Source organism: Pongo pygmaeus, chromosome 19 (genome assembly GCF_028885625.2).
Source record: "Pongo pygmaeus isolate AG05252 chromosome 19, NHGRI_mPonPyg2-v2.0_pri, whole genome shotgun sequence".
Classification (NCBI taxonomy): Eukaryota; Metazoa; Chordata; class Mammalia; order Primates; family Hominidae; genus Pongo; species Pongo pygmaeus.
Window position 1 is genome coordinate 100381323 of NC_072392.2, and position 18021 is coordinate 100399343.

The 18021-nt window shown below is 51.4% G+C and overlaps 1 protein-coding gene across 8 annotated transcripts in view; it reads right to left on the reverse strand.

Moving 5' to 3' along the window:
- The window catches only part of CCDC57 (coiled-coil domain containing 57), a 115068-nt gene that overhangs the window by 11176 nt on the left and 85871 nt on the right, over positions 1-18021 (reverse strand). For 5 of the 8 annotated variants that reach the window (XM_063656352.1, XM_063656353.1, XM_063656355.1 and 2 more), the window contains one exon: positions 17781-17997. The exons of 1 other annotated variant lie outside the window; for it this stretch is intronic. In XM_063656352.1, coding sequence (XP_063512422.1) covers positions 17781-17997 — 217 coding nt within the window. Of the gene's footprint in view, positions 1-13472; positions 15543-16232; positions 17998-18021 lie in introns of those variants that run through there. 2 more of the 8 variants (XR_010124689.1, XR_010124690.1) reach the window with 2 other exon arrangements.

The following is an 18021-nucleotide window of genomic DNA, read 5'->3' on the forward strand; positions in this document are numbered from 1 at the left end:
AGGATGGTCTCGATCTCCTGACTTCGTGATCCGTCCGCCTCGGCCTCCCAAAGTGCTGGGATTACAGGCGTGAGCCACCGCGCCCGGCCTCAAGTGTATTTCAATAACGCAAGGTTCATTCAACATCAGAAAATCTATCATCGTATTTCATTACATTAACACATGAAAATAAAAAAATCATATGATTATCTTAACACAGAAAAAAACATCTTACAAAGTTTAACACCTAACTTTAATGGAAGTTCTAGTTAATCAGGAATTTTTTTTTTTCCAGATGGATTCTTGCTCTGTTGCCCAGGCTGGAGTGCAGTGATGTAATCTCAGCTCACTGCAACCTCCACCTCCCGGGTTCAAGTGATTCTCCTGCCTCAGCCTCCCGAGTAGCTGGGACTACAGATGCTGCCACCGTGCCAGGCTAATTGTTGTATTTTTAGTAGAGACAGGGTTTCGTCATGTTGACCAGGCTCCTGGCCTCAGGCGATCCACTCATCTTGGCCTCCCAAAGTGCTGGGATTACAGGTGTGAGCCCCCACGCCCGGCCGAGATCTCGAACCTGATGAAGGTTATACTGACAAGTCACACAGCGATTGTTCTCATGAGTGGAAAATCTTGAGCCCCACAGCCTTCATTTTGGAGAATGAGACCGGTGTTCATGGCCACCGCTCCAGGGCCCCCCGCAGCTCTATTTAAAAAGAAAAAGAGGCCGGGTGCGGTGGCTCATGCCTGTAATCCCAGCACTTTGGGAGGCTGAGGCAGGCAGATCACCTGAGGTTGGGAGTTGGAAACCAGCCTGACCAACATGGAGAAACCCTGTTTCTATTAATAATACAAAAATTATCTGGGCATGGTGGCACATGCCTGTAATCCCAGCTACTTGGGAGGCTGAGGCAGGAGAATCGCTTGAACCCTGGAGGTGGAGGTTGTGGTGAGCCAAAGAAAAAAAAAAAAAAGAAAAGAAAAAAGAGCATATGTGCTGGAGAAGAAGTAGACAGAAGACAGCCTCATCATCTCCTCAGCACAAAAAGAGAATCAAAGACAGACTTTGTTTTTTTGTTTTTTGTTTTTGTTTTGTTTTGAGACGGAGTCTTGCTCTGTTGCCCAGGCTTGAGTGCAGTGGCGTGATCTCGGCTCACTGCAAGCTCCGCCTCCCGGGTTCACGCCATTCTCCTGCCTCAGCCTCCCGAGTAGCTGGGACTACAGGCGCCCGCCACCACGCCCAGCTAATTTTTTTGTATTTTTTTTTAGTAGAGACGGGGTTTCACCATGTTAGCCAGGATGGTCTCAATCTCCTAACCTCGTGATCCACCCACCTTGGCCTCTCAGTGCCTGGGCTTTTTTTTTTTTTTTTTTGAGAGGCTGTCTTGCTCTGTCGCTTAGGTTGGAGCACAGTGGCGTGATCTCGGCTCACTGCAGCTTTGACCTTCCGGGCTCAAACGATACTCCTGCCCCAGCCTCCCAAGCAGCTGGGACCACAGACATGTGCCACCACATCCAGTCTTCTTATCTTTTAAAGCATGTTGGGCCTTGTTTTGATAGAAAGTTAGGTTACATGTTTTCTTGTTTTTTGAGACAGAGTCTGCTCTTTCACCCAGGCTGGAGTGTAGTGGTGCAATCTCGGCTCACTGCAACCTCTAGCTCCAAGGTTCAAGTGATTCTCGTGCCTCAGCCTCCCAAGTAGTTGAAATTACAGGCACCTGCCACCACACCCAGCTAATTTTTGTATTTTCAGTAGAGACGGGGTTTTACCAAGTTGGCCAGGCTGGTCGTGAACTCCTGACCTCAAGTGATCCGTCTACCTTGGCCTGCCAAAGTGCTGGGATTACAGGCGTGAGCCATGGTGCTCGCCTTCTTGTCTTCTAAAGAGTGTTGGGCCTTGTTTTGGGTGAAAGTTGGGTTATGTGGTGTGTTTTGTTTTGTTTTGTTTTTTGAGACAAGAGTCTGCTCTGTCACTCAGGCTAGAGTGCAGTGGCGCGATCTCGGCTCACTGCAACCTCTGCCTCCCAGGTTCAAGTGATTCTCGTGCCTCAGCCTCCCGAGTAGTTGGGATTACAGGCATGCACCTGTATTCCCACGCCTGGCTAATTTTTGTATTTTTAGTAGAGATGGGGTTTTACCAAGTTGACCAGGCTGGTTGTGAACTCCTGGCCTCAGGCGATCTGCCCACCTCGGCTTCCCAAAGTTCTGGGATTACAGGAGTGAGCCACCAGGCCCGGCCTTGGATTTCTGTAGCTGCAGTTTCTCAGGTAGGTTCTAGACGAGCCTTCACTGCAGACAGCATCAGCCCTGTTCCCACGGTGTGGCTCCTCCTGAGTCTCCACTGAATGTCCACAGTGATCACTGGGGACCCATCACCCCGGCTGTAGCTTCAGTATGTCATGACCATGTGCGAGCTCTGGAAGTTGTTCACCTTACATGCTCCTTTCTCCTCTTTGCCTGGCTTTGTGGAGTTTTCTTCTATACGTGTGCAGGCTGGTCCTCAGTACACTCAACAGAACCCTGTGCAGATTTCTGGAGCTCTTTTCTGCAGTTTCCTCCTTGCGGGATTCTGCCCTGAAATGCCGGCTCCTTCTGTCTCCCCAGACCCCAGTGCAGTCTCAGCTCCGTAAGGGCGCTCAGCTTTGCTCAGGCCCTGCTTCCCTCCCTGGGCCGGCAGCCCAGAAACGGCCTTCAGGCAGAAGGCCAGGGCCCCAGGGTTTACCTTGCCTGTCTCCCTTCCCACAGGGGTGGCGGTCTTGTCCGGGATCTCGGACTTGTCCAGGGTCTCGGTCTTGTCCGGGATCTCGGACTTGTCCAGGGTCTCGGTCTTGTTCGGGATCTCGGTCTTGTTTGACCAGTTGTCAAATGTCTGCAAACAGTTGTTTCATATACTTTGTCCAGTTTTCTAGTTGTTTATGGAGGAACATTAAAGTCTGGTCCTTATAACTACAGCCTGGCCAGAAGCAGAAGTGAGTGCCAGCCGTTGTGTGGCCATAGAATAAATATTATCAGAAAGTAAGCCGATTTGGTTATTTCTTAATGTATTTACTTTGTTCTAAAAGTTATTTCAACACAAGTTACTTTCCTAAGTGGCAGTCATGGTTTCATCATTACAATTTCAAGAAAAGAGCTAACAAACATCTACTTGACCATCCGTTTCTCAGAAAGTTCTGAGACTGCCCTGTCCTTCTTCAGAAGCCACAGGTCATAACAATCAGTGAAGGCGGGGGGCTGGGGTTGTCCGCGCCATTCAGGGCACCCCAGTGCTCCCTTCTTGGCCAGAGCACCGGTTCTTGGATTCCTGTAGCTTCAGTGACAAGGTGCTGTGGGGCTGTGCGTCCAGCCTCATAAAATGTCACCAGCGTGACCCGCTCAGTCACAGCTTGTCTTGAGAGCAGCAATGGGGCTAGAAGGACAGGGGCAGGTACTGAGAAACAAGAGAGCAGGGTCTTCTCCTTCCTGGACAGCAGGACTGTCCTGATCCCACTGCAAGGCTGCCGGGACAGTGACCAGTGAGGCCTGCGCTGCATGTTTTTGCACACTGAGGAGCTGCCTCCATTCATTCCCCCTTGCGTTCCTGGAGCCCACGTGCTCCTTACCAAGCTCACCTCCTGGTTCATGTTTGGGTGAAGGGCTCCACGCCAGGCCGGGCATGGGGCCCACACCTGTCATCTTAGCACTTTGGGAGGCCAAGGCGGCAGGACCGCTTGAGCCCAGGAGTTCGAGACCAGCCTGGGTGACATAGTGAGACCCCGTTTCTACCAAAAAATAAAATGTAAAAAGATTAGCCAGCTGTGGTGATGTGCACCTGTAGTCTCAGCTACTCAGGAGGCCAAGGCAGGAGGATCACTTGAGCCTGGAAAGTTGAGGCCACAGTGAGCCAAGATTGTACCACTGCACTCTGGCCTGGGCAACAGAGCGAGAATAAAGTAAATAAATAAGAGCCCCAAGGCCGCCTTGCCTGCCCTGCAGCTTGGTTTTGCAGCTGTCTTGGGCTGTCCATCTCACCTTGGCCATCAGGAGCCTGATGTGCACCTTCTAGTGCAGGTTACCTGGGCCCTGAGGGGGTTCCCTCGTCAGTACAGAGTGAGACCACAGATGGAAGAGTGGACTTAACGTTCCCTGCGCGTTTACAGAGGAGGCACAGACTATTCTTCACTGTCCCCCGTTCCTTAACGTGTCACAGCTGGCTCCTCACCCATCCATGGCGGGGCCATCCTGACCTGCTCTCCTGAATGAAATGAACGAAAGCCCTGGGTGTCACAAGAAGCACAAAAGTGCCTGCAGAGGTGGGGGCCGGAGGCAGCATGGGGGCTTCTGGCTGGGTGAGCGGGGAGGGGCAGGGGCGTGAGGATGAGCTGGTGCTGAGGCCAAATGCTCAGGGCATGTTTTTATGTCTTGGGAGCCCAGCTGGTCCTGCAGAGGCCAATCACACTGAAATACCACTCTGGAGTTCCACCATCCTTTCAGGAAAGGCCCAGAACAGTCTCAGCTCAAAAGCACAGGACACCAGGCAGGGGATGGAGGGAGTGTGTCCTCGGCGCCCACTGGCTCCTGAATGCAGAGGCTGGCAGCCCCTGCAGGGCCACAGTGACTAGGTGGAGGGTGGCTGGAGCTCGGGTGTTGCAATCCCATGCTCTGTCTTCTCAGCGGCGAGGTGTGGGAGTGGAGACACACTCCCCCATAGCCACTCCATCCCCAGGCGTGGTCCCACGGGAGCCCACCAAACCTCTAAAATTGTAAACATGACTCTTAGCTGGAGGGCCACCTGTAGGGCAGGAGTGTGCCTTGATTTGGCCCATACTCTGTTTGGATTTACTTAGTTGCCAATATTTTGAAAAGGAAACACTTTATATATAAAAAGAACAGGATTTCCAGCCTCTCTCAGAAAAATGGGAAGACAGGCTTGTTGGCCCCACACTGCCATGGAGGGCGGCCCTGGGGTGGCACTGACATGGCCTCAGAAGACCAAGCCTGCCCGCAGGAACACCACTGCCTCCACTCCACGAGGTTGTCAGTCACCCTGTGCATGGGCACCTAGTACCTTCTCTGCAGAGGAGGCTCTGGCCTGGACTGGATCCAGGGCTTGGATTCAGATCCTGACTCCACCAGCTGGGGCTGTGACCGGACTTGGCCTTCATCTGAGCAAAGAGCCCCAGTCTGCAGCAACCACTGGGGCCGAGCAGGGCGCAGTCACTGGAGCCCTGTGTGATCTCCGGCGGAGGCTCCACCAGCATTCGGGCTGTCCGGCAAGAGGGGGCAAGAGGGGGCAAGAGGGGGCGGCTTTTGTCCTTCTTTCCCTTTGGATCTTTAGATGAGAAAAGCCTGGCTACAAGGTGTCTTCAACACACAAAACTGCCCAGAAATGCTCTAATTCTATAAACAGTTTAAAAAAATTAACCAAGTTAGCAGCCAGTTAACAGAATTATGCGACCTTAAGATACATTTTATGGGCCAGGCATGGTGGCTCACGCCTCTAATCCCAGCGCTTAGGGAGGCTGACATGGGACGATTGCTTGAACCCAGGAGTTCAAGACCATATTGGGCAACATAGTAAGACCCTGTCTGTACAAAAAAAGTTTTTTTAAATTAGCTGGGCATGGTGGCTTACATCTCTGGTCCCAGCTACTCAGGAGGATGAGGCAGGAGAATCACTTGAACCTGGGAGGTGGAGGCTGCAGTGAGCTGAGATCGCACCACTGCACTCCAGCCAGGGCAACAGAGGGAGACTGTCTCAAAAATACAAAAAATTTATGCAACCTTTTCTTTTTTTTTTTTGAGATGGAGTCTCACTCTGTCGCCCAGGCTGGAGTGCAGTGGCGAGATCTTGACTCACTGTAACCTCCACCCTCCGAGTTCAAGCGATTCTCCTGCCTCAGCCTCTGGAGTAGGTGGGTTTACAGGTGCCTGCCACCGTGCCCAGCTAATTTTTTTTATTTTTAGTAGAGATGGAGTTTCACCATCTTGGCCAGGCTGGTCTTGAACTCCTGACCTCATGATCCACCCGCCTCAGCCTCCCAAAGTTCTGGGATTACAGGCGTGGGCCACCGCGCCTGGCCACAACCTTTTTTTTTTTTTTTTTTTTTTAAAGGAAACATCTCAAAATTTGTGGAGAAACAAATATAAATTTCAAAAGAACAAATTTTTTAAAGAAAAAAAAAAGCCAGCATTAACATGGGACCCCCTTTAAAGTTGTGACCATTTTTGCTCCTAAACCATCCTCTGCAGCTGGAGAGTGGGGTGGGGAGTGAGGGTGGGAGGGAGGGGGGCCTCCACCCAGAAGAAAACAAAATCACTCACCTCCACCCACCCACAGGGTGCATGGCAGGGACCGCCTCCAACTCCCACCCCCAGGGAGCAGCCCAGGGGCGGCCCACTGAGCCCTGGCCCCAATCTCGATGAGGCCCCACGTGGCGGCCCTACCCACTTCTCCTATGCAGTCTTCCCCACCCCCACAGCACAGCCAAATTCCTCAGAAGCTCCGGCCCATCATCTCCTCTGACCCCAGGACATGCTTGGCCCTCCCCCTGCTCTAATCAGACGAGTCCCTTCCAGAACTCCAGGGTGCAGAGCGAGGGCTGGGTCTTGGGACCCTCAGCTATGGGCTCTGTGGCCATGTAGTGTTGGGCCTCAGTTTCTGCATTTGATGATGGGATGGTAGTAGCTGTACAGCCTCAGCCTAAAGACCTGAGCACAGGTGAAATACCAGGTATGGTGTCTGGCACTTAGTAGGCACTCAACAAATACTCAAGGAAAACACACAGAACCATTCCGATTACATGTATCTGTAAACCAGGCTTGCAGCCCTCCCTCTGGTCTCCAGTCTAGGTCCCCCCACAGCAGGGCCCTCTCCGGAAAGCTCCTGTCTCGCTTCGAGTCCCTGACTTTCAGAAGTCACAACAAACACCCATTTTTCTGTTGCCAGCTTTCCTAGTCCCCTTTGAAAGGGACAAAAATGGCAACAACACATAAACCACATATAAGATGGCCAATTGATAGGAAAAATGACCAACCTCATCATTTAAAAATGGCGAATTGGGCCAGGTGCGATGGTTCACATCTGTAATCCCAGCACTTTGGGAGGCCGAGGTGGATCACTTGAGCCCAGGAGTTCGAGACCAGCCTGGGCTAACATGGGGAAAACCCATCTCTACAAAAAAATTAAAAAATTAGCAAGGCATGGTGGCGCACGCCGTAATCCCAACTACTCCAGGGGCTGAGGTGGGAGGATCACTTGAGCCCAGGAGGTGGAGTTTGCAGTGAGCTGAGATTGCACCACTCTACTGGATGACAGAGGGAGATCCTGACTCAAACAACAACCAGGCAAATTAGGCCAGGTGCTCATGCCTGTAATCCAGCACTTTGGGAGGCCAAGGTGGGAGGACTGTTTGAGCCCAGGAGTTCAAGACCAGCCTGGACAACATGGCAAAATCCTGTCTACAAAATGTAAAAAATTAGCCCGGTGTGGTGGTACGTGCCTGTGGTCCCAGCTACTCGGAATGCTAAGGAAGGAGGAATGCTTGAGCCCGGGAGGTTGAGAAGCCTGGGAGGTTGAGGCTTTAGTGAGCCATGGCTGCGGCACTACACTCCAGCCTGGGCGACAGAGTGAGACTCCATCTCAAAATAAATACATAAAATAAAATGGACTAGAAAAAAAAAGGCAAATTAAAACCAATAACGAAGTATCAGTTTTGACTTATCAGATTGGCCAAAAAACAAACAAACAAACAAACAAACACCCAAACCATTTGCTAAATCCACCAATACTGAGTGAGGAAAGGTGCCTCATGCCTGCAACCAGGAGCAGGGGGCCAATGTCCTGGGGGCAATTGGGTAACAGCACTCAGAACTCAAACTGCCCCTACCTTTGACCCAGCTATTTCCCTTCTGATCTAACAGCAGCCTGATCTAACAGCAGCCTCTGTGAGCACGCAGGGCACACGCACAGGAGGTTCACTGTCTTAAGAGCTAAAAACGACAGGCCGTCCAAGTGTCCACAAACATCAGACACCAAAACAAAGGGAGGTGAGCCGAACCGGCGGCTCACAAAACTACCAGAAAGATCTGTCAGCTCTGTGTGCACTGACACAGAAAAACACTGCAGACATAGATAAAAAAGCAAGCTGCCCACACAACATGCAATTGAAAAGAAAACAGGATATACACATATATTTAAAAAACCACTTCTGTTCTGAGGGTGGCTGGGGAGTCTGGAGGGGTGCAGGGGGACTGGGCAGTTGTGGCCTGGTGGGTAGGGACTGGGAGGGAGTAAGAGAAGAGGGAGAAGGAACATAGTCCACTGAAACCCGATGTGGTGTTATTCATTAGTGCAGGACTGAAACCCGATGTGGCGTTATTCATTAGTGCAGGACTGAAACCTGATGTGGTGTTATTCATTAGTGCAGGATGCCCCACGCATCCGGAGATGGGGTTTGGAGCATCCTTTGCCCCAGCGAGGTGCTCCGGAACTTGCGGTGCTTAGCTGCCCACACATGTGGGACAGACTCTTGGGTGGCTGGTCCCTGTACCGGGTCCTGAAAGGACATTTGGGCACTTGATACACACGCATAAGGTGCACTCTAAGGAGGTGGAGGCAGACCTGCTGCAGGGGGTCAGCTTCAGAAGCAGGTACTTCTTTGGGGTGAGGTCAGACATCTTCCTGGGTGCTTCTCTGGAACTGCCTTAGGGAGAGCTTCCGTCCTCACTGGGTGCCACTCAGTCTGCCGTGCTCTTTATGTACGCTGACTTTTGTTGTGCTGCTGAAGAATATCTTTCCAGTTTGATGATTTTTCGGGTAAAAACACTACCTTAGAAATCTGTGATTTCTTCACCCGTATCTAAGGTTAACCCTCTTCCGGCCATTTGTAAATACTCCATTCTACTTCTGCGTATTTTAGTGGTTTGCCTTGGAGTCCCTCCCTCGGCCTGGAATGGCTGGTAGTGTGTGGTCCCCGTGAGAGGAAGCGGAGATCAGAGGGAGCTGTGTTCCCACCCTGCCAATTGTTGAATAGTTCTTTCTTTCCTTGGCTCCTGGAGAACAACTACATTCTTATCTACCAGGCTCCACTGAGCGGCCGGAGGTGGGGGTGGGGGCGGGGGTGGTGAGAAATTATGTCTGTATTTTGATTAGAATGACACTACAGATTACTTTACTTTGGAGAAAACTGCTGCGTTTGTATATTTAATGCTTCCATCCAGGAAGTGTCATTTTTTCAAGCCTCACATTTTTTTGGATAATGCTTGGTAGTTTCTCTAGCATTATCTGAGGCTAACATTTTCTGAGACTCCTGGGTTTTGTAGACTTGGGGCCTCCCATGCTCCCATCCCTCCCAGTTATCTCCCTGTACGTGAAGTGGACAGGAATCAAGGATCATGCCCCTGCACCTGTGGGTGCCCCCCCACCCCTGTGCACCTAACGGGTACCCCACCTGCAGACCATGCCCCTGCCCTCAGAGACATTCTGAAGCAGACGGATGGAATCAAGTTTAGGAAGAAAAATGGCATGGCCTGGGGCTGGTGCAGGAAGGAAGGAAGCTGGATGGGGGACAGGTCTCTTGTGTAGCCTTTGGAGGAGGCAGGTGCTGGGCAAACAAGGAGGGTGCCTGCAGGTGCTGCAGGGTCTGCAGGTGGGGTACCCACAGGTACACAGGGGTTGGGGGGCACCCACAGGTGCAGGCAGGCTGGAGTGCAGGTGGCTGGGGGAAGAAGGGAGGGAGATGAGGTTGGATGTGCTGGGACCCACTAGTCTGTGTGGGAGACCTATCTGAGGCTGTCATAAAAACGCAGGAGGCTAGGCTTGGAGGTGGGTCCTCCAAAGAGAGGAGGAGGCTAGGCCACCTCCAAACGCAGGAGGCTAGGCTTGGAGGTGGGTCCTCCAAAGAGAGGAGGAGGCTAGGCCACCTCCAAACGCAGGAGGCTAGGCTTGGAGGTGGGTCCTCCAAAGAGCCGCATCCAGGGTGTATGGGGGAGCCCCAACTCCAGGCAGCTGTTCCAGCCTCAGAGGTTGGCTGTGCCCTGGGACGGGGTGACTGCTGGGTCTGGATAGGTTGGCAAAGGAGGGCTGAGGACATGAGCAGGAGGGTGGCTCGGGGCCTATCCCAGGTCCAAGAGGAGTATGGCTGTTCAACACAGCTGTGTGACGTTGTGACTAAACACCATGTCCTACAATAGTTGTTCATGTCATTAATTTAGATGCCACTAAATTGTTAACTATTTCAGTATCATTTCATTATTATTATTATTTTTTTTTTTGCAGAGATGTTGCTCAGGCTGGTCTTGAACTCCTGGGCTCAAGTGATCCGCCCAGCTCAGCCTCCCAAAGTGCTGGGTTTACAGGCTGAGTCACTGTGCCTAGGAACACTATTACTTTAAACTCTAATCATGACTGTGTAGTGTGCATACTCTGTTACCTACAATGCATGAAACATGTTTAAAAAAGAGGAGAAAACTCCCTCTCCGTTTCTAGAATGGAGCTTTCAGACTGCTTGTCTGGTGAGCGACTCCTGAGCTGCGCTCTGTCCTAGTGTCAGTGCACTGGAGGGCGCAGTGTCGTATCTTAACCAGAAACCTGGTGCCCTTAAGTGGTACCCCTTACTTCACCAATGCAGTTTCCAAGGTTTTAAGGAAAGTATTCTTACGTGAAGTAAAAATATCACACAGATAATTCAGTTAAGCATGCTCAAATATTCAAAACACAAGGAAAACATCAAGACACTTCGCAGATCATTAAACAACTCAACTGCATTACCCACTTTAGTCTTTTCCTAAATCCTTCACAGGGTGAATCAAAAGCCCATGGACTTATGCTGAAATGTATCTTTCTTGCTTGCTTTTTTTTTTGGGATGGAGTCTCTGTCCCCCAGGCTGGAGTGCAGTGGTGCAATGCCGCCTCACTGCAAGCTCCGCCTCTCGGGTTCACAGCATTCTCCTGCCTCAGCCTCCCGAGTAGCTGGGACTACAGGCGTCTGCAACCACGCCTGGCTAATTTTTTGTATTTTTAGTAGGGACAGGGTTTCACCGTGTTAGCCAGGATGGTCTCGATCTACTGACCTCGTGATCTACCCACCTCGGCCTCCCAAAGTGCTGGGATTACAGGCGTGAGCCACTGCGCCCGGCCTCTTGCTTGCTTTTTAATTGCAACACCGCTGCTAAGAAATGCCAGCCGTTGCCAGGCATGGTGGCTCCCGCCTGTAATCCCAGCTACTCAGGAGGCTGGGACAGGAGGATTGCTTGAGGACAGGAGTTCTAGCCCAGTCTGTGCAACATAGTGAGACCGTGTTTCTAAAATAAATAATAAAGAAAAAATAAATAGCAGCCACCCTGTCTCAGCCTAGGGAGGCAGGGGCACGGCAGGGCCTGCGTCTGGCCACCTCCTCCACCTGCTGAGGCCCCCAGTGCTTCCCCAGCTTTCCTGCCTCTTGGCAGCTCAGGCAGCAGGCTCTCAGGGACATGGACTCACTCACAGGGCTCAGGGTCTAAGACTCTGTTAAGACAGGCTCCTGCAGCCGGGTCATAGGGAGTCAACATGAGCCCCACAGCCAGCAGATGGACAGCAGGTCTGCTGAGGGCTCTGGGCAGCTTCTCCCTCCCTGATTAAAAGAAAAAGAATCAGGAGAGAGAGGCCCTTCACCTTTTGGCCTTCTCAGGGGATGGTGAGAGTCTCTGCAGCCATTGCGGAGCTATTAGGAGAAAAGAGAATCCCAGGGGGGCCACCTGAGGCCCGTTTACCTGGGACCGAGGGCTCTGATGAGCTCCTGTGCCTCAGTCAGCGCATCCTGCCACAGGGCCGTGCATGCCGCCTGCTGAGACCATTTTGGGCACTTGGGATACGGACCCCTCAGTTCTCTCCTTATTTTAGCAAAGCGTGTCATTTTCCAGTTACCACGAGGAGATAAAGGCTGGGAAGCTCTGGTTCACGTCACTTTCATATCCTGTCCTGTGACTTGTAGCTAAAAGCATCTTAACTGATCCACACCAGCCCCGCCTTCCCTCCCAGGCCACCCACACTCTCAGCCTCGGTGGACGTGTGCCGCTGTGTCAGGAACGCTCCTTCCTGTAGCACGGCCTTGGCCCCAGGTGACTCCTGTGGTCACCAGCTCCCTGGTCTCACGGAGAGCTTGGTGGCCCTCTTCACTTTCTGCTGGATCTGCTTCCTGAGGCGCCAACCCACCATTTTACAACCTGCTTTCTCAAGCCTCCTACACTGCTCCTTCTTCCTTCAGAGCCTGTGGCCGGCCTCGGGCTCTCAGCCTGGATGCTGAGCATGTAAGAGGAAATGAAAGGAATCTGCCAGAACCATTTCCCACCACCAGGCCAGCTGCTGGGGCCACAGACAGCCTCCCTGGGGCCTGTGCACTCCCGCACGGTGGAGGCTGCCCCGGCCGCTGCTGCAGACCCTTTTCAAGGGTGTCTGTCCAGCAAGCAGCTCAGAAGTCGGAGCAAGCATCTCCCTCAGGCCCAGGGCAGGTGCTTGTGGCGCTCTAGGACTTGGAGGGCAGGTGCTTGTGGTTGCTCTAGGACTCGGTCCCCAGGCCTGGGTTCCTCAGTTGAGATGCACACCCACTGCACCTGCAGCCACTGCCTGCCCAGCTGCCTGCTATGTGGACAGAGCCCTTGGTCTCTGACCCAGGAGCCTCCTGTCTCCCGCTAGGCTTGCTTGTCAGCTTGCAGGCTGGGCAAGTGCACAGCACTGGCTGCCATCAACCTTCTGGCTTCGGTGCCCACCTCTGCCTCTGTCCTATTAAAGGCCAGCCCTGCACACGGGCACTGAGCCCCTTCCCCTGCCTCCTCCAGGACTTCTCTCCCGAGTCATCCCATTTCCCACTGCCTACTGGCAGGCTTTACATGACAGCTTGTGAGCCTCCCCTCTTGACTCCACATCTTCATAAATATGGCCTCTTTTCACTGCTGATTTTCAGAGCGAAGTTTCTTGGATATGTTGTCCATCCCATCTCCCATCCTCTCCCCAAGCCAGGAAGGACTGAACGACAATTCTGCTACTCCTGCAAGACCACACTTAGACCAGCAGTGACCTTCACCTTGCAAAAAGCAGGGGCTGCCTCTCTGTCCTGACCTAACTGGACCTACCCGTAGTGTTCCACTGCACAGTTAAACCACTCCTTCCCGCCTTATAATTTTTTTTTTTTTTTTTTGTAGAGACAGGGTCTTGCTCCCTCACCCAGCCTGGAATGCAGTGTGTAATCACAGCTCACTGCAGCCTCGAACTCCTGGGCTCAAGTGATCCTCCTGCCTCTGTCTCCCAAAGTGCTGGGATTACAGGCATGAGCGACTCTGCCTGGCCCTTTTTTTTTTTTTTTTTCTGAGATGATGTCTCACTACATTGTCCAGGCTGGTGTGGAACCTCTGAGTTCAAGCGATCCTCCCACTTTAGCATCCCCAAATGCTGCAATTACAGGAGTGAGCCACTGTGCCCGGCCTATAGCAATTTTCATGTCAGACAAAATAGGTTTTTTGGTGAAATACAACATGAGGGGTTATGAAGGATGTTACATACTTTACTAAAGGGAGGAAAAGATCAAGAAGGCAAAAAACCTAAACATATATGCACCTAACAGTGGACCTCAAAACACATAAAGCAACAATTGACAAAAACAGATAAATTGATAATTGTAGTTTAAGAACTAATATTTCCCTCTCAGAAGAGTTAACGTCATAGTAATTTAATTCTCTGACCAGAATGTAAAAATATTAGAAATCAGTAACAGACAAAAAAATAAAATTCCACAAATCTAGAAACTTAAGGAAAAATTCCATTTAAGTTAAAGCAAAATGAGTTGAGTTATAAGTCCCACAAGGGAAAGACAAGGGAAACATGAGGATGTCGAGATTTATGAGACATGGTTAAAGCAAAGCAGCGCTTGGAGGAATATGCATTTCTTTGGCTGCATTGATCAGAAAACAAGACAGATTTCAGACTTGAAGAAGGCATCACGAAGCTAGCACTCCTCCACTATCCTTGTAAATCATCCAAAAGCAAAAAAAAAAAAAAAAAGATAATGAAAAGCAAAAATGCAAACTTCATTTTCATTAAAACTAAGAGCTAGAAATGGTGGTGGTGGTGGGGGCTACCAAAGGCCGCAGGAACTCGGCAAGGGCTGTGTCAAAGACATACAGATGCCTCGTTACAGACTGCAGAAAGAGCAGAGGGCATTTCTCAAAGGCAAGGGCACGCCCTGAGGGTAGGACCTAATTCCTTGTTTCAGGAGTAGGAACATGGGCTGGCAGCAAGTGCTTCCCTGACCTTGTTCCGTTCCTGGAAGAGAGGAGGGAGAGTGAACCAGGAACAGAACAGGCCCTATCTGCAAAGTGCAGTATCTGTGGGGAAAGGGAAAAGAGAAGCTGTATCAGCTGTTAAAAGCCTGATAGGTGAAGACCTGTACTTAAAGCTAAAATCAACAACAAAAACTCTGCTAGACTGGAATATGGCTCTGGCTTCATTTTCCATACAAACTTTTTCAAATAGCTAGTCAAGTAAAAATTTACCTGTTTTAAAGATGAGGCCAGGTACAATGGCTCATGCCTGTAATCCCAGCACTTTGAGAACGTAAGGTGGGAAGATCGCTTGAGCCCAGGAGTTTGAGACCAGCCTGGGCAACACAGCGACACCTTGTCTCTACAAAAAACTAAAACAATCTTAGCTGAGTGTGGTGGCGTGTCCCTGTGATCCCAGCTACTTGGGAGGCTGAGGTGGGAGAATCACTTGAGCCCAAGAGGTCAAGGCTGCAGTGAGCTGAGATTGCAGCGCTGCACTCCAGCCTGGGTGACAGAATGAGACACTGTCTCTAAAAAGAAAAAAAAAAAAAAAAATGAGGGGGGAGGCAAGAAACGAAAGTGCTCCAAGAGAAAAGGAGAAAGGAAACAAGCAAACGAATGAACACGAACGTCTCCAGAAGAACTTTCCATTGAGTTGATGAAAATTTGGACAAAATGTTTTGTGGTGAATTAAAAACGCAAGGAGGCGGCGCCCCGAGAATCCTGAGCACAGAGGGGAGCCATCAGAGTGGGACACGCCACATTCGTGATGCCAGCACTGGAGCACACGGGGAACGGAAGCCAGCCACACAACCCCATTCCTTCCTAAGGCAGAAGGGAAGCTGCGTCAATCCTAAGGACACTTACAATAGTGTTTGTGGGGAGGGGCTGGGGGAACCAGACTCAGACAAGCCAACTCTAAAAATTATATACAAAAATAGGCCGGGCATGGTGACTCATGCCTGCAATCTCAGCACTTTGGGCGGCTGAAGCGGGAGGATTGCTTGAGCCCAGGAATTTGAGATCAGCCTGGGCAACATAGGGAGACACCATCTCTACTAAATTTTTTTTTTTTTTTTTTTTTTTTGAGGCAGAGTCTCATTCCGTCACCCAGACTGGAATGCAGTGGTGCAATCTCAGCTCCCTGCAACCTCCACCTCCCGGGTTCAAGTGATTCTCATGCCTCAGCCTCCCAAGTAGCTGGGATTACAGGCATGCGCCACCAGGCCCAGTGAATTGTTGTATTTTTAGTAGAGATGGGGTTTCGCCATGTTGGCCAGGCTGGTCTTAAACTCCTGACCTCAACTGATCCACCTGCCTCAGCCTCCCAAAGTGCTGAGATTATAGGCACGAGCCACCACCTCCAGTCCTCTACTAAATTTAAAAAGAAAGAAAAAAGAAAAAACAAATACATGCAAATAACTAAGAAAATCCTGAGAGAGAAGGGTAAAGAGGAGATCCTACATCAGCCAGACATGTAAAAGGACCAGGAAGTGGCACTGATTCTGACCCGATGGAACTGCCTGTGAACAGACTGAGAGCGGCTGAACGAACCGTCCGGTTATAGCTCCAAACGCACATGGAACATTTAGCATCATAACAAAGGTGGGAGTCCGAATACATGGGAAGCATGAGCGATGGAAAACTGGGAGCCATTGCCACTTTGGGGGTTAGTAAGAAGTGGTTCTGGCTGGGCGTGATGGCTCACCCCTGTAATCCCAGCACTCTGGGAGGCCGAGGTGGGCGGATCAACTGAGGTCAGGAGTTCGAGACCAGCCAGGCCAGCATCGTGAAACCCCGTCTCTACTAAAAATACAAAATTAGCCTGGAGTGGTGGCGGGTGCCTGTAGCTCCAGCTACCGGGGAGGCTGAGGCAGGAGAATCACTTGAACCCGGGAGGCAGAGCTTGCAGTGAACCGAGATCGCGCACTGCACTCCAGCCCGAGCAACAAGAGCAAAACTCCGACTCAAAGGAAAAAAAAAACCAGACAAGATAAAAAACAAGGACATTAAATTACATAGAAATAAAAAATATGAACATAAAAAAACACCATAAGAAACATTTAAAAACATGAAGAACTGGGAGAAAACATTTAAATTGTTGTCAGCGAAAAGGCCTAATTTCTATCACATATAATGAGCTGCTACAAATCAGTAAGAAAGACAACAATCTAATATACAAATGGGCAGAGAACTGAAGAACAGGGAAAGGAAGTGGCTCCTAAACACACACGAAGATGCACGACCTCCCAGCAGAGGCGCTGATGCCAATCCCGCTGTCACCGGCAAAAGTTGCGTGTGGCTATATGACTCTCAGACACTGCTGCTGGGAGCAGCCTCTGGGTGGGCGGTGGAGGCTGAGGTGATGCTGTCCACCACACGTGGCACGCGGGCAGCCTTGACTACGCAAGCCCCTGGGGCGCTTACACGTGTGTTTTCACACACACCGCAGCCTGTGAGGTTACTATTCTAACAGTATCTGTGATGGTAAAGGACTGGAAATAGCCTAAAATGCTCATGAAGGAGAGAATGATTAAATGAATGAGGCACATCCTCATGACGGAAGACAGGGAAGCTGTAAGGTAAGAAGGGGACGCCCTCCATGCAGGCACACAGGACAGACGCACACTCCCACCCCAACCACATCACACGTCCCGCAACTCCAGCTGCCTCGAAGCAGCATCTGTCTCCCTCCATCCTTCTCGCTACATCATAGACCCATGCAGTCCCCGCAAGGTGCACCCTTCAAACAGACTTTCCTGAAAACTTCCTGAGACCACTAGCAGGAGCTGGCACTATGACCTGCTGAGTTTACCAGGCCTATGACTTAGGTGCAGAGAAGAGTCTCAGGGTGGCAACGTCCGTGCCGCAAAGCAGGACGAGGTTGAGGATGCGGCTGACACTTGTCTGGCCCATGAGGCTGAGCATCACTGGGGTCTGCCTGGCTCTTCCCCGGGAGCATCAATGGGGTGGCCTGGCTCTTCCCCAGGAGCAGGGCCGTCTAAAGTGCGCCAATGCCTGCGCGTCTCACCTGGGCTCCATTCTAAGTCAGCGTGCGCCCGGGTGTACAGTGCTCCATTCTAAGTCAGCGTGCGCCCGGGTGTACGGTGCTGCATTCTAAGTCAGCGTGCGCCCGGGTGTACGGTGCTGCATTGTAAGTCATCGTGCGTCCGGGTGTACGGTGTTCCATTCTAAGTCAGCGTGCGTCCGGGTGTACGGTGTTCCATTCTAAGTCAGCGTGCGCCCGGGTGCACGGTGCTCCATTCTAAGTCAGCGTGCGCCCGGGTGTACAGTGCTGCGCTAGGAAATGGCATGGTTTCTGCCCTTCAGGGCTTTGCACCATAACCCGGGAAACACTCAGGTGCCAAATGAGAGGTAAGGAGACTCCATCCATTACTCAACCAAAGTGCAGGGATATCAGGGTGCAGGAGGCACTCAGGGTGCTGACTCTCCACATGCCCCTCGGAGAGGGTGGCCTCCGCCAGCTGCCAGCTGTCAGCTGTGGGCAGCTCCTGGGGAGGGCAGTCTCCTACCTGGAGTTGAGTCACCCTGGGAGGTGAGACCAGAAGGGCTGGATCCCAGGTCTAGCAACCTCCACGTGTCCTGGAGGGCACCACTGGCAAAGGAGGAGGAGCTGTGGGATTGGCGACCATGCTCCTCAGGGCGCTCGGGAGCCTGGGGTGGCTGTGGGGACCTGTCTTCTTTCTGCCGAGGTGATTTACAGGTCACCGTGTGGATGCTGTGTTGTCTCTAGAAAAGACATCATCGTCTTGA